The sequence below is a fragment of the Ailuropoda melanoleuca genome, chromosome 1 (genome assembly GCF_002007445.2).
Source record: "Ailuropoda melanoleuca isolate Jingjing chromosome 1, ASM200744v2, whole genome shotgun sequence".
NCBI classification, from domain to species: domain Eukaryota; kingdom Metazoa; phylum Chordata; class Mammalia; order Carnivora; family Ursidae; genus Ailuropoda; species Ailuropoda melanoleuca.
Genome location: NC_048218.1, coordinates 55,020,085 through 55,037,071, shown reverse-complemented (window position 1 = coordinate 55,037,071; position 16,987 = coordinate 55,020,085). Strand labels below are relative to the sequence as shown.

At 42.5% G+C, this 16,987-nt stretch overlaps 1 protein-coding gene across 3 annotated transcripts in view; it reads right to left on the bottom strand.

The window, feature by feature from the left end:
• The window catches only part of PLCXD2 (phosphatidylinositol specific phospholipase C X domain containing 2), a 51,178-nt gene extending 49,561 nt beyond the window's left edge, over positions 1–1,617 (bottom strand). For all 3 annotated transcript variants that reach the window (XR_004624657.1, XR_004624656.1, XM_002917316.4), the window contains exon 1: positions 883–1,617. Coding sequence is in view for 1 of the 3 variants with exons in the window: in XM_002917316.4 (XP_002917362.1) it covers positions 883–1,045 (163 nt within the window). In the remaining 2 variants the exon portion in view is untranslated. The remainder of the gene's footprint in view (positions 1–882) is intronic.
• Between the last annotated feature and the right edge of the window lie 15,370 nt (positions 1,618–16,987).

Below are 16,987 nucleotides of genomic sequence, written 5' to 3'. Positions count from 1 at the left end.
GCTTTTCACGTCCAGGCATCTGGGACTTGGCCCAGCACAGCACATCAAGCTCACTGGAGTCCAAAGGTCCTTCCCTAGAAACCATGTTTTAACCAGCTTTCGAGTGGCAAGAAGAGGACACATTTAACAAATTTAATGAGTGGTACCAAGGCATAAAACCCCCAGGAGAGGAACAGCGGCTGGAGCAGAAGTGCTCTTCAAGGCTTCTGTTCTAGATCAGTCAGGCAGACACCTGTGTATATATAGACAAACCTTCAAACACCACCTCGTCACACCTAATGACTGCCTGTGACCTCTGATGAGCATTTGTGTTCTCTATTTCTGGCTTTTCCAACAGCAAAAACATGTGTGTTTATACTCAGTCCTGGTTCTGAACCTGTTCTCTAATGCTAATCTTTGTTTGTTTTTCCTACATGCAAGGTCAGATAAATGAGAAAGAAAATACTTCTCAGTTTTAACTTTGATCCAGATCTAAAATTGTTAATGACTTTTTATTCATTACTCTTGATCTCTCCTTTTTTCTCTAAGTGATTCAGATACATGCACCCTTCACATGGCCTGGTTCCAACATTAAGAAGGCAACATTCTTAGAATGAGGCTACCAAGTAAAAACAAAACAAACAAAACAAAAAGACGCAAACAAACAAACAAAAAATGGTGCTTCCATTCTCCCAAGTCCGTTTTGCCAATAATGCAGTGTACTTAAATCTGTTTACAGCAGCTCCTTCAGTGTTAAGTTTTTGATTGGAAATTAAAAGGTTTAGTAAGGTCACTGACAATTATTTTCTCAGCACAACAGAAAAGCAACCCAATCCATTAATAATAACAACACTAAAATGGCAGAAGCAAACACAGTGGGAACAAGTAGGAATAGAAGAGTACCTGGGATTGCCAGATTGGAAAGGGGGACGTTGTGGAGGTGAGGGGGAAGCGAGGCCATCCAGTCGGCGTTGCAGACCTCCGATGATGTCTTTGTCCCGCTGGGGTTGGGGGAGCAGATGGTCCCCATCCTGAGTTTCCTCCTTACCTTCCTAACTGCTAGCATCCCTCTTTGTCAGTCAACAAACTGCCCAGGCTCAGCCCAGCGCCACTCACTCAGTGATCATCATTGCCCGGACTCTAGACATTCCAGGGCCATCTTTGTCAAGCCAGTCTTGCCAAAAGACCTTTCTGCCTGGGAGACGGGGCAAATAGGTGGTTCCCTACCCCCTCCAGCACCCGCAGTCCCCACCCTCTCCGGCCCCGCCGCTGTTCCACTCCCTTAATCTGCTCAGACCTGGCTCCGTTAAACTTCTTACGTTACCCCCTGGAGCCGAGGTTAGGCAGGCCCCTAGAGATAAATCTTACAGAAACTGAACGTCCGATGAGCAGCCACGCCCGGAGCCACTCACACGACAGGTGCCCACATGGCGTACAGACAAGCCGGTGGGTCTCTACACACGTGAGCGCCCGGACGCAACATCACCAGACAGATTTATGCCTCTATGTGTGTCACTGGGCTGGCACAGAAGCTGGGCCTGCCTACTCCTTCTGCCCCGGCTTCTCAGCACACACTCCCCCTGCCCTGTGGCTTTCCGAAGGCGCTCAGAAGTGTAACCGCCGGCACCCGGACTCCCGGCAGCCCCGCCCCGCACTGCCGGGCAGATTTGCCGGGCTACGCCGCCCGTGATTGGCCGCTGGCGGAGCGCGCTCCGATTGGCCGGCGCCCTCCCGGGCTGCCGGTCGGAGCGCTTCCACCCCTGCGCCGCCCAGTCCCCTCCCTCCGTTACTCCAGCCCGGGTGAAGGGAGGCAGGCTCGCTGCGGGGACGACAGGCGGGGGCCCTTGCTGGGCGGGGCCAGACCTGGGACCTCCGACCGGTCTTTCCTCCGGCCTTCCACGCAGCCAGCACTCAGATGTTGAACACGACCATAGATGTTTCTTTCATTGCGTCTTTCCCCTACACACACACACACACACACACACACACACACACACGACAATCACATAGAATGTATTATATTTTCCATAAACCATAGAGGCAGCAGAAATAGGGGGAGTAAGCAGGCCGAGAAAGGTGCAATATCTCATATTTGGATGACAGCCTCTAGGATGGTTTGTCTCAACCGTTATATAATGAAGATTTACTTACACACCACTTACCCCATTTTACAGAGGAGGGAATAATGATCACTTACATTTCTATTATTCTAGTATTTGAAACCTTCTGAATTCTTTGTCCCCTTTGGTCTTCACAGGACCCCCATAGGGCAGCGTGGGTGCGGGTAGGATGCCCTTTTCACAGATGAAATGCAAGTCCTGGGGGATTCAGAAAGCAGTTCGCACTGTTTGGAAATACCATTCTAAAAGGACACTCTCAAGTCCAGAGGCCTGGAGGCACACAAACTCATTTCCCTCCTTTCTTCAATATTCCCTACTCCTTCGAATGGTACTTTTTCATGGAGGTATACTATAGGGACTCTAATGATCTGAGAACTTCGCGCATCAATCATCACAGAAACATCTTGGCCCAGAGGCAAAATATGAAAACCTGCCCTGGGCCTTGATAGTGGGGCCCTGGGGGGCTTCAGGTCAGGCAGCTCCTGGGTGACTCGGGAGGGGTTTCTGTGAAAAGCAAGCAGCAGGCTTTGCTCAGAGAAAACTGAAGGCTGACATCTAATCACCCAACGGCCCACTTCGGTGGTAACTCCACAGCCACAATGCCTGTGCCCCAGACACCTTTCAGAACACCTAACTTCCGCTGCATATCGCCCCCTTTTGACTCTTACTAAAATTTCCTCTTCCAGGCTATTCTTAACAATCATTTGAGTCAGCTTTCCCGCCCTTTGAGCTGCATAGTATTATTACGGGAAGTTTTTTGTTTGTTTTTGTTTTTTGTTTTTTTTTCTGGAGGATTATCCCTTGGTGAATAAAAAGAAAGTGTACACTGCCTATCATGTATCTTCTGGTGTTTATTTATTATTATTATTTTTCTAATCCTCTGGTGTTTAAAGCGCACTTCAATATAGTGCCTTTTTTTTTTTTTAGTATGCCACAGGATATTGAGACCGTGTTGCGTGTCTGAGTTCACATTTTCTATTCCTCATAGAAAAATCACTCTGTAAAGGAATATCCCAACATTATTTTTGGAATGTCACCTTTCTGCGCTTTCCTTGAGCTTAAACCCTTTTTAAAAAAATTCCTAAATGCAAAACTTTATGGAAGCTGGATAAGGCAAACAAAATGTGTTCTTTAAGCTCTATTGTGGAATGCTAATTTCAATGCCTTTTTCCCCTTGATTTTTTAGCTCTTAATGGAAGGAGTGAGCATATTAAGGAAACATTAAAGGGGGTCCTGGGCAGCAAGGTCAGTTAAGCGTTCAACTCTTGGGATCATGATCTCAAGGTCCCGAGATTGAGCCCTGCCGCAGGCTTTAACCTCAGCCTGGAGTCGGCTTAAGACTCTCTCTCCCTCTGCCCCTTCCCCTCCAATAAATAAATATTTAAGAAAAAAAAAGCATTAAACTTTAGATTTAGAGACGACACTGTGTGAGAACTCAAAAACAAGAGAAGTGGAATCACTTAAGACTAGAGGTTTTGTATCGCCACGAAATTGGCAGCTTTTTTGATCACAACTACTTGACTTCGCCAAGAAAACAGTTTAAAAGAAGGCAACACTCTTCTTCGTATATTCTTGAGTCATTCTGGAAGAAATTTTGGAGATGAAATCACAGCATGTCGTACAGTACTTGGCATATAGCAGATGCTCAATAAGTGTTTGTTAGAAGGAGACAGATGCTTGGTAAAACAAGCTCTGCGGGGTTCTAGGGAGTGTCTTAGAGCGGTGTTTCTCTAAGGTTAATGTGTGAACCCATCATATTCGCGTTGCATTGTTCTGAGATGGGCCCAGATTCTGCATTCCTATGTTTCTAGCCATGCTGCTTCAGATCACACTTGCAGGTAGCAGTGGTTTAGAAAACAGGCTTATGTTTGATAGGTGGGAACTTGTATTGCTTTTTCTCTTGCTTTTTCAAGGTTTTATACTATTTTTACATCATTTTTATAATTTAAAAAAACTTCTGTTAAGAATCTCAGCTAAGGGGCACCTGGGTGGCTCAGTCGGTTAAGCATATGCCTTTGGCTCAGGTCATGACCCAGGGTCCTGGGATATCTAGCCCAGCATGGGGTGCCCTGCTCAGCGGGGAGTCTGCTTCTCCCTCTCCCTCTGTCCCTGCTCATGCGCTCTCCCTCTTGCTCCCTCTCTCTCAAATAAATAGATAAGATCTTTTAAAAAAATCTTTAATAGGTAACCTACCTGCTAAGGGGCACCTGGGTGGCTCAGTCAGTTAAGTGGCCTTCTCTTGATTGTGGCTCAGGTCGTGATCTCAGGGCCCAGGGATGGAGCCCCATGTTGGTCTCTGCACTCAGCCTGGAGTCTGCTTGTCTCTCTCCCTCTGCTCCTCACCCTGCTTGCCTGCTTGTGTGCTCTTTCACTCTCTCTCTCTAAAGTAAATCAATACAATCTTAAAAAAAAAAAGAATCTCAGCTAATAATCTGTAAGTATAAGAGAATAATTTTTCTCTCGTTTAATGTAATGGAAACCTAGCTATCAGTGGAACTTTTATGCTATGCCACAGATATTTAGGGGAAAATAATTTTAAAATTAAAGTAACATTTAGGATTTGGGTAGGTAATATTTTCTTACATGCTGTATTATGAAAGTTACTAAAGGGTTGGGGGCCTAAACTATCAGAAGGAGTGGGATAATAATTACAATGGAATGGAGTGCTTATCATGTACAAATCGTTCTGCTAGGTGCTAGGAATGGAGGAAAAGTTAAGTGAAAGTAGGCATCTGAGGAACCTCAGCTAGTATATAATTCAGGAGAAAAGAGAGTGAAATTTGAATTATGCATTGTGATGTGAAGTGGAATGAAGGGATAATAGAGACATGTACAGATGGACAAGGAGGTACACATTTTGATGGGGGTGGGGAAGGCCAAGGGACACATTATCAGAGGAGGCATTCAAGCCCAGACTGGAATTCTGAAAAATGTTTCTGCAAGTGGAAACTGGGCAGAGGGTTTTGGCGTGAGAAAGGGATGGGCCGTGAAGAAAACATCGGCAGCAGAGCTGTGACTGTGAGTGGGAGATGGGAAACCCAGAAAATTCACCAGAGCGGCAGTGCGAGGAATAGGTGGGAAATAGGACTCGTTCATTCTCACTGAACCTTCACAAGAGCCCTGTGAGTGAGGTGTGGTCACTATCCCCATTTTACAAAGGACACTAAAGCTTAGGAATGACACAATTCTCCCAAGATCTCGGAGCTAGTTAGTGGCAAGTCTCCAAGTCTCTTGACCATCGTGCTTCCCACTAGATGGTACCTGTTCGTATTGTAAACCTGACAAAGGCTGTTTATAATCAAAGTATATTAAAGAGTTTGAACCTTTTTTCCCTCTAAGGACAAAACAGGCCATTACAGGTTTTTGAGGAGAGGAGTAAAATGACTCAATTTTTTACTTTAGGAAGATAAGTCTGGCATAATGGAGAATGGTTAGAGAAATGCAGTCTTTCCAGGAAATCACTGAAGTCGGTTATCTAAGCAAGAAAAAGGCAAGAGAACATGGGGAAGCTCCAGCACAGAGACTAAATGCATGGACTTTCTTAACTATGGTGCTTGCTTCCCAGCCCCGCTTCTCACCCCACTTCTTGAATTTGAGGGCCCGAGTGGATAGTCTGACTAGCTCTGAAATTATTTCTTAATCACTTAAAAGTCTCATTAAATTGTTCATCCATTTCTTGTTACATACAACAAAACCTGTTTCTAGGAGTAGATCTATAAATTAGTTTTCTTTTCTGGAAATTTTTCCATTACTTGATCAAGGACCCCACTGAATTCCTCAACAGGTGACTACAGGCTTTGCCCTCTTTGGGAGGCTACATCAGATTTGGGGAGTGTCTAAGGTGGTTTATGTCTTTGGAATCGTGTCATAAATGAACAGTGCGGGTCCCAGAGCAAGCACCCCAAAGAGCTTGCCATTTGGGCGTGTCAGGTTGGCGGGGCAAGATGGCCTGGATTTTACTTGATTGAAGACACCTTAAGAACCACGGAGGAAACACACCAATTTAATTGCACCACTGCCGGGGCTGTCTCTGGCCCCCAGATCGAAGACCCTGTGCTGTCTTGCCTCCCAGTCTGCGTGCTAGATGGGAAAGGAACAGATCTCAAAGAGAATCAGAATCCAGGCACTTGTTTGGTCCGGGGACGTTGCCTAGAGGAGAATAAGGCGATAGGATGCTTTAAGTTCCACATTCACAATTTTTCTTTCTCCTGGTGGAGGGTGTGGGAGGGTGAAGGACTGAAATGAGGAGCCAGGTAAATGCAAGATGGGATGTAGGCTGCTTTGTTTTGTGTCTCACGTCAGCAGAGTTTAGCCCTAGTCATTCCCGACCTTCTTTCCCCAGTCCAAGCCAAAAAATGATGCGATAAGGATCAGAGTAGGATGGAGAAATGTCACCAACATGGGTGGTGCTGGGGACATGATGACAGCAGCAGCAATTACCTCCAGGAAGAGTGACATCATCGTAGGAACTCGAGACATTGAGGAGCCTGCTAGGAAAGGGAGGGAACCAAGCACACTGCCTTGTGAACAGATGGTTCACCTCAGCCTTGGAGGGAGCTGGGGATCCAGTTATTTGGTTGATTAGGGCTGGAGCCAGACATCATGTCATTGTGACCCATGCCCTGCTGATGCTCAGGTGAGTGTCCTTGAACTGGGGAAGAGAGCAGAAACAGGAAGTGGTGGGGTGTGCTATCACCTGCTGCCCATCAGAGGTTCACGGCCCCCACCTGGGATTCTGGTAAAGAGACAAAAGTGAATGGCAGTAGTAGCTGGCCAAAGGTGGTTTCTCCCAGCTTTAAAAGCTTGATGTTAGATCCTGAGAGCCTCTGGGTCTTTTCTATTTATTGGACATCCAGGTCTTTTCAGTATACTTCAAAGAAAATTTCATTTAACAACAACACAGTATCTCTAGGACCATTTTGAGAGGAGCTAATAACAAGGGATGATTATAAAATTAGTTTAATATCCATTTATTCCTTTTATCACACCACACTCCTTGCATCCTCTTCTGCTCCCCTTTCCACCCCTCCCTTACCTCCAAAAAAGTAATTGAGAGAAAATAAATGCTCCGCGGCTTTTTTTCCACCTAGTTAGCGAGTGGCAAAATGCCTGATTTAATATGTTATGGAGCCACCTTCTGGTAGTAAAGGCACATTTCACACACACAGTAAATTTCCTGTCAGTTTCAATTACCCTAAAAAACATACGCTCAGCACTGACACCAGTAAGACCACTGGGGAGCTTATGCAAGAACACGGATACTGAATTAAATCCCCTGGGGGTGACACCTTTTTATTATGCCTTTTAAAAAAGCTCCCAGGGGGATTTTAATGTCCCAAGTGCTTCATTTATATCAAGACTTTGAAAGGTCGAACAATTTCTCTTTCAGAAAAAGATAGAATAGGAAGAATGGCAAAGTAAGGAACTCTTACCCATGTTGTGTGAAAATTTATCCAATTAGAGGAGAATACTTTGGCAGAAATGCTTGATCTCGGCTGAACTGGCAGGAAAACCAACCGCTCTCCTTATTTGACCCACCCCAAGATTCCTGGAATGGAGAATGACATCAGCTGTGAGGAGAGCTTGTGTGTACTACTGTATATTAGTAAACACTTGACCTTCAGTCACAATTAGAATGACTTATATACATTCGTTACTCATTGAGCAAATTAGATCTTTAAAAGGAATGCGTTCTTTTTAATGACCTGGCTGCATTTGGAGTTGTAGACATCATTTGGAAATAGCACAATGACACATTATCTATGGAGTAAATATCAGAGTAATTGAGAGCAGATATTATCATTCTCTGCCAACTTTATTACTAAACTTACAAGTTTGAGAAATCGACTTCCACCAACAAAAATCATTCTTTTTTCAAAACAACAACAACAACAACAACAAGGTAACCAATTTCAGTGTAAATAAAAATAATCAGTCTTTAGTGTTTTTCCCTTATCGGCTCTCTCTGTATGGTAGGTTATAATCAAAAGCTGTTGGTTTATTTATTGGCTGTTTGATGATTTGGTTTCAAAGGATTCTGATCTGCTGAAGTTTCTGCAGCTAACCCCCCAACTCAGCCATGTGGTTTGCTTCATGGAGGAAGTCATAGTTTGTCTTAACAATCTATCGGTGCCCACAGTTTCTGCTTCCTTTTAGTAGAAGAAGTAAAAAAAAAAAAAAAAAAAAAAAAAAAAAAAAGTAAAGTTTATCCCACACATCTTTGTTTCAGCCAAGTATAAAGATGTATGTTCTAGGAGTCAGAGCTAGGCAGCAGAATGAAATAGAAGAAGATATGAGTCCCTGCAATTGGAAATACCCAAGTCAAGTTTGGTAACAGGAAGATAGTAGTGCGGTAGAGGGCCTTGAAGCACTCAATAGATTAGACTAGATGGGTTTTATGCTCTCTCAAACCATATTCTGTTTTTTTCCCCCTCCTCCAGTTGTAGATACTTTCTACCTTTTTACAGTTAGGGCTTTCCTTTCTCTCCTCTCTGTTATCTTTTCTTACTCAAGTCTTCGACTACTTTTGCTCGAACTGGGTCTAGTGGATGTCTTATATATCAATATGGACCTGATATTTTAAAGTCATGCTGCTACCAGCAAAATCTTGACACTGTGCTTTTGGGGGTTTTCTAACAAAGCCTCTATATTGGTCACACACTCTCACCTGTGGGACAGCTCAAAATGTTCGCTCTCCCCTCCTCACAATCAGTACCCAGGATGAAATGCTCGGACTTCAGGAAGCAGGCCTCAGGAAAGACTTGCTAAAGGTTCTCAGAATGAGGAGTATGAATGGCCTGGATGGGAGTTACCTTTCTGTGCTTCCAATACCTTCCCCGTGGTAGGACTGGTGTGTGTACAGTCCTAGGGCAGAACTTCTCAACCTTTCCCCCCGAGATGCCCCAAGCATGAAGAATATACGCACACTGCCCAGAGCCCCATATGACCAGCACTGATCATGGCATTTCTTTCAAGTGGCATGGTTTGTTTTTTCACAAATCCATTCAAATTTTGCCATATATGTATATATAACTTGAATGGAGTTGATGTTCTAGACATGCTATGTTTATCCTGTGGTTTTGAGTCCTTCCTGGCACACATATCCATGGGCATTCATGTTTCCTAACATGAAAGTCTCAGGTCTGAGACAAATGCACCAAGAATCCAATTATACACAGTGCAGATCTCTTGGTTTAGTCTCCAACCTGGCTCAGCAAAGTACAAGACTGCAGGTGGAGTTGAGGCCTAAACTTGAAATAGTGTCCATTTCCCAAACCTTAGGCAACATGGGGCAACAGCTGGTTGAGAATCAGGGACATTGGCCAAAGTTTTCTTGCCCTCAGAGTAGAGGACCAAAGACTTCCTGTCTAAGACTTAACTCTCTGATCTTGACTTGATCAGGAAAAAAACTTCACCTATAGAACTCCCATGGCTATTGTTTGACCCCCTGAGATCTGTTTTGCTCTCAAAGCTTCAGACCATATTTCCTCACTGGGGTAACTGGTGTACTTTTTTGTTTTCCCAGGTTTATTGAGATATAACTGGCACATAACATTGTATAAGTTTAAGGTATATGATGTCATGATTTGTGAACATGCATGTACTGGGAAATGTTTACCACAATAAGGTTAGTTAGCATACCCTACACCTCACATAGTTGCATTTTTGGTGTTACTATGGTGAGAACATTTAAGATCTATTCTCTCAGCAACTCATAAGTATACGATACTGTATTGTTAACTATGCGGTATTGTTAACTATGGTCATCATGTTATTTGTTAGGTGCCCAGAACTTATTTCTCTTACAACTGGAAGTTTGTACCCTTTGACCAACATCTCCTCATTTCCCCTCACCACCACCTTGCGCCCCCGGACCATGGTGTTTGTTACTTATATCAGTCTTCACTAATTCCCGGGATCTGGCCTTTCCTCAGCACCTGTGGCTACATGCCTGATTGTACCAATCTGAGTACAACTTTGACCCAGAGCCAAGTTCAGTCTAAGGCATCTGCCAAACAACCTAGATTTAGGACTTTGCCTGACTGACCTGCCACAATAAGATTTTGAAGAACACAGATGTCAAGGGGATGTATTCATTTATGACATAAAGTAAAAAAAAAAAAGAAAAATCTCAGCTCACCATTGTGAGAGACTCTCACCTGTCTCAGCTAAATCTCTGTTCCACAAGGCATTTCTCTCTCGTAGTCACTCATTGGCCATCACCTGCATTCACTCACACAATACTTGAGTCCTAACTTGTCCCAGGCCTCGCCCTCCCTCCGAGGGTGCTGAGATGTACAAAGCTACCTGACACCCTTGAGGACAATCGAGTCCCACAGAGGAGTTCATGGCCTGTATTTCCTTAACTGCGGGTTTTCATTTAAACATCACACTAAAGCAAAAACAGCAAACTACAAAGTTTGGTCTTGGGAAGATAGAGAGTATCCTCAAATTAAGTGTTTATTGAACAAACACATATTTGTCAAGCAGTTTATTGAAAATTTGGGGTGATGGACGAAGAACTCTGGGAGGGGAAGGGGAAGGGATTGCTGAGCCGTCTACTGCCAGCACCTGCTTGGAAGAGCGCCCATCTGCTACTGCCCTGAGTGCAGGATCCGGAGGCAGGGCCTGCTCTAAACCATGAACTGCTTCCATAATTTCTACTTGGGCGTCAACAAAAACGGCTGCCCGAGGGTTTGAGGAGGAACTGAAGTCTCTCTCTTGGGTGAAGTCTGGAGTAACACTGCTTAGTCTCCTTTGATATGAAATGGTTTAATGGTGAGAGGAAAGCTTGCCCTGGAGTTCTGGGGAAATCAAAGGGCTCTATTCATTTCCTTAAGAAAGAAAAATTGATGGAAGTTTTGGTGGATCCCAGCCACTACCTAAGGCAGAATAAGACCCAGAAATGAAACAAAAACAGCCAACTTGCATGATGAATCCTCATTTATTTTCTCCTGAACTTTCAAATTAAACTCCCAGAGAATAGTCAAACAAAACTCCCTCGAATGAACAGATCTTTGCCTCTTGTCATACCGTCTAAGGGTCGCAATGTTTGAAAGAGTAGTCTCGTTTCAAAAAAGTAGGCTGGTTTAGAGTCAAATTAAGCATTATTTATTAGGGTCCTACTTAAGTACTTAAAAAAAATGTTCTATTTGGAAATAATTTCAAAACATGAAAAACGATCGTAAAAATAGAAACAGAAGAAAACCCCACATATTCCCTTTACCTAAATTCCTCTATTGCTAATATCTCTACCATCTGTTTTTCTTTCTGCATGTATCAGTGCGTGCGTGTATATGTATGTGTGCATTACATATATGTGCTACATACCCATTTGAGAGTAAGTTACATACATCATGGCCATTTACCCCTAAATACTTCAACGTGTATTTCCGGAGAATAGGAGTATTCTTTTACATAACCCCAGCAGAGTTATCAATACTTTTCTCTAATCTTCTGCCCATATTCCAGTTTTGTCAGCTGATCTGACAAATGTCAGATCTGACTTGTCAGATTTTCTTTGTAGCTTTTCTTTCCCTCCAGTAACGGATCTGGTCTGGAGTTAGATATTGCAGTTAGTTGTCCTGTCTTTTTAGCTTCCTTGAATCTGGAATATTTTTAGAGCCTTTATCTTTTAGACATATCTTACTTTATATTTATTCAATGTCACTTCGTGATTGGATTCAGTTTATTTGTTCTCTGCCTTAACGCTACGTCGGTGTCCTTCCTGGGGCATCACATGCGGGGTACACACGATGTTCATCTATTCCTCCCTAGTGATGTTAATTTTGATCACTTGGTCAAGTTGTTGTTTTCCACTACATAATCACCATATCTTTTCCCTCCCTTGTCACCAATAAGCATTCTTCTGGCAGATCCTTAGAGACCATGAAAATATCCTAATTGTCACCAAAACTTCCTCCTCGATTTAGCATGTGTTGATGGATCTAGCCTGATCTCATCTTTACTACGATTCCTCCCCCACCTCCCCTCTTTTTTTCCTCTCTGTCTCTCCTTACCTATTTCTGGTAAGAACTCATAAATTCCTGTGTGTTTTTAAAAGATTTTATTTATTTATTTTTTAAGAGAGAGAACGCGCGTGAGTGCACAAGCAGGAACAGGGGAGGGGCAGAGGGAGAAGCAGACTCCACGATGGGCAGGGAGCCTGATGCTGGACTCGATCCTGGGATTCTGAGATCATGACCTGAGCCGAAGGCAGACACTTAACTGACGTGAGCCACTGAGGTGCCCCAAATTCCTGCTTTTTTTCAATGGTTTCTAATCCACTGGTATACTTAATTATATCGGTGCTCAAATTATCCCAGATTTAGCCAGCAGGAGTCCCTTTAAGTTGACTCTTGCGTCCTATGGCAACCCAGCATTTTTTGGAATAAGTTCTTATTTCCTGACGTAACAAAATACTCTATATCACACTATATCTTCTTTGCCCTTAATCAGAGATTTCTTTGAAAATTTCTGATTCCTTTCAGCAGGAAATTATGTTAATGAGCAAGATCTGACCGCCAGCTGTGCTCATTGCTACTAGAATATCTTTGCTCCTTGGTCCTTTCAAAAGACGTATCTGGGAAAGACAGGCATGTGTATATATAGACTTACAATATAACACACACACATACACAGTCAAAATTAACACCGCCAATGAGAGATGGTTGGACATCATATTATATAAAGTATATATATTTATAATTTTTCTTTCTTACACACAGGTAGATATTATATAATCTTTCAACTTTGCTTTTCCTTCTTAATACTATCTCCTGGAAGTCACTCTATATCAATGGAGATTTTTTTCTTTCCTATTTTGACAGCTGTACAGTTCTCTATTTTGTGTATCTACTATAGTTTATGCAACTAAACTCTTACATTTGGACGTTGGGATGGTTTTTAATACTTGGCAATTACAAATAATCCTGCCAAGAATATCTTTATGCATATATTGTTGGAAGTAGAGCTTCAGGGTAAATTCCTGAGGAGAAATTGCTAAGTCAAAGGATAATGTAATATGTAGTTTTATTAGATATTGTCAAATTCCTCTTCATAGTGGTTGCACTATCTTGAATTCCTTTCAACAACATATGAGGGTACCTATTTCCCCAACCTTCATAACAGAGCATGTTGTCAAAGGTTTGAAATTCTTCATGAACGAATGATGTCTTGATGAAGTTTTAATTTGCATTTCTTTTAATATCAATGACTGAATTTTTTTTCAAGTGTTTAAGAGTTATTTTTATTTTTTAAAAGATTTTATTTGTCAGAGAGAGAGAAAAAGAGAGAGAGAGTGCAGAAGCAGGGGGAGTGGCAGGCAGAGGGAGATGCAGGCTTTCCCCTGAGCAAGGAGCCTGTTGTGGGACTTGATCCCAGGACGCTGATCGTGACCTGAGCTGAAGGCAGATGCTTAACTGACTGAGCAACCCAGGCATCCCTAAGAGTTATTTTTATATCTTTTTTGTCATTTATTTGTTCATATCTTTGGCCCATTTTCCATAGGGTTTTTAAAAAATATTTTATTTATTTGAGAGACAGAGATAGTGAGAGAGAGCATGAGTGGGAAGGAGGGGGAGAAGCAGACTCCCCGCTGAGCAAGGAGCCTGATGTAGGGCTTGATCCCAGGACCCTTGGATCATGACCTGAGCCGAAGGCAGACGTTTAACTGATTGAGCCACCCAGGTGCCTCTCCATAGGTTTTTAAAGCTTATTTCTCCTCAGTATTTATAAGTTCTTTATCAGCCTTTATCTTTAATATATGTTGTGAATATGTTCACCTAATTTATCATTTGCCTTTGACTTTGCTTTTTTTGCCATGCAAATTGCTTTTACTTTTAAGTAGTCAAATGTATCCATCTTTGTTTTTATTGTATCTGGACACATATATTTGTTGTTTTTTTTAAAAAAGATTTTACTTATTTATTTGTCAGAGAGAGAGAGCTTGCGCACAAGCAGGGGGAGAGGCAGGCAGAGGGAGAAGCAGACTCCCTGCTGAGCAAGGAGCCCGATGTGGGACTTGATCGCAGGACTCTGAGATTGTGACCTGACCCAAGGGCAGATGCTTAACCAACTGAACCACCCAGGCATTCCTGGGCACACATATTTGTAAAGTTACATTTGTAGTAATAGTTACAGTATGTATGTACTATGACTATAGTATACATTGCAGCACATGTATATATGTATATGTACTATAGTATATGCATACATATAACTAGTTACAATATCTATACACTACAATAGTGTATGTATATATATAGTTATATATAAATAGATATAGATATGCACACACATATTATGTATAAACTTATAGTTAAGGAAATACGCCATTTTCTCAGGAGTTTTTATTAGAAATGGGCACTGGATTTTGCCAAAGACCCTTTAAGCATCTTCATCTTTTAAGATCAATTGTATGCTTTTCCTCCTAAGCCCTATGTATATGGCAAAATATTAAGAGATTTTCTGTTATTGAACCCTTCTTGCATTCTGGGTATACATAATTCTTAGGTAAGATGTTCAAGTCCCATTACTATGTCTCAGTGCCTTTGTCTCTATTGACGGTTCCTTTCTGAAGCGTTCTGAGAATATTTCTTACATTCTGTCACTGAATTGATACCTTCTTCTTTATTTGTTTCTCTTCTTTGTACATACTTTTATTTTCATACGTATTTATTTGTTTAAATGTTGTCTCTCCCATTAAACTCTACCTCACTGAGGGTTATGGAGGGTGTGGTTCTTAGGTATTTTTTAGAGCATTTTTAAAAAAATATTTTATTTATTTATTTGATGGAAAGAGAGAGTCAGCGAGAGAGGGAACACAAGCAGGGGGAGTGGGAGAGGAAGAAGCAGGCTACCAGCAGAGGAGTCTGATGTGGGACTCGATCCCAGAACGCGGGGATCACGCCGCGAGCCAAAGGCAGACGTCTAAGAGACTGAGCCACCCAGGTGCCCCCATGTTCTCTTCTTCATGTCGTGATCTTGGGTATGTCACTCTTCTCCTTTATTTTCCTCAGTGTGCCACCATATAATCACAATCTCACAGAGCCTTTGAGCAGACACGAGGAATCTGAGTGAGCAGACCAGGCAAAGAATGTAACAGAAGTTAGAAAACTACAGAGATGCCAGTTGGGGAGGAAAACTGCATTCAGTCATTTCAAAAGTGTTCTCTGGCCCTGATCTTGCCTAAGGTCACAGTCTCCCGCTGTCTCTGGTCATGCCTTCCTGGACACAGCATGCCGCCTTGTTAGTAATCACAGAATCCAGGAAAGAAGCCCCTTTGCAGAAGCTGGAAAACAAAATGCCCTGCTCTCACCATCTCGTCTTGTGTTTCTCCTTGGAATATCAGCCCATTTCTGCCAGTTATTGTCTTTTTCCTCCCATGGTGGTAACTTTCACTCACCATTTCAGCTGTCTCTGCTGGACACTCATGCTTTTGCTGGTTGACATAGCCATGACTGCTGTAATCAAAAACTCAGGCTACGTACGTCAGCCCTCAGAGAGCAAAGTTTCTGTATTTCTGCAGATTCACTCTTCAAGTTCAAGCCAAAGCCAACTGTCCTACCTCAGTGTGCCGAGAGGGCTGCTTTCAAGAACCTCTTGCCTGCTCAGAGTTTCTGAGACAATGCGCTTTCATCATCTCTGGCCTTGGTCAGATTCTCTAAACTTCTTTTGGCTTCTGATCTGGATTACTCTTTTTTCTTTTCTTGGTCATTTTTTCCCCCCACACTTTCTTGGCTATTCTACCCTCAGGGGTCCATTATTTCTACTTTGCTTTGTTTTCTGTCAAGAATTTTGAGCATTAAAAAAATCAGTATTTACATAAATGTACACAAACATCTCTGTCTATAGTAAAAGGAAATACCAAATATTATGATATAATGGCAATTGGTCACACTGTGGATTGTAAATCACAGATGGACTTCCATCATTTTGGCTCTATCACTTCTGATTATGGGATGCTGGGCAACTCAAATTCACATAGTGTCTTAACACCCTTTTTGTAATAGGACCTCTAATGCCCATCCTGGCAAAATGTTGATGTTTTTAAAGACCTATAATGCAAAGCTAATTTGGTCAAGCCAACCATATGTTCTTCAGTTAAAACTTATGCTGAATCAAAAAAAAAATCGACTATTTTTTACAAGGCACATTTTATCTCTTGCTCTAGGAGCTTGCATATGATCCAAAATATGTCTACCTCTGGACTTAGCTGTATAGGTTAACTACCGCCTCAACAATGCTGTGTAACAGTTCCACGATTTCAGCAGCACATACTAATATTTAATTCATGTGCCTCTGAGGTCAGCTGGAGTTGGTTGAGCTAGACTGGGCTTGGCTTGAATGATTCTGCTCTGCTCTATGGGTCTTTCATCTTCTTGGAGCTGGCAGGCTAGCCTGAAAGTGTTCTTCTCATGGTAACAGAGAGAACCAGAGTGAGTCCAATCATACAAGAACCTTACAAGCCTTGGGTTAGTCATGCCCATGATATTCCATTGTCCAAAACAAATCACAATGCCAAGGCCAAAATCAAGGTGTGCTTACAGGGAAGGTGGATAAGGAAGAGGATGTTTCTGAATAATAATGTCATCTAATACACTGTGCTTTGGAAATAAGTGATGGAAATACTTACACATGGCTTCTTCTCAGTGAAAACGAAGGCAGTGATGAAGACATCCAGAAACCTCAGGGATTCGAGTTTAGTGTTGCTATTTCTTATGTGGGACAGAACTCCATCCACCTCTGGGGGGAGGAGTTGCTGGTTTAAGACCAGTTCTACGGACTGACTTACAGGCAATTTTGAGGTGCAGGAGAAATAGTCATTTTAGTCAAATGAGGGAGATCAAAATCACAGCACTGCCTGAAAAGCAGATCTGTGAAAACTT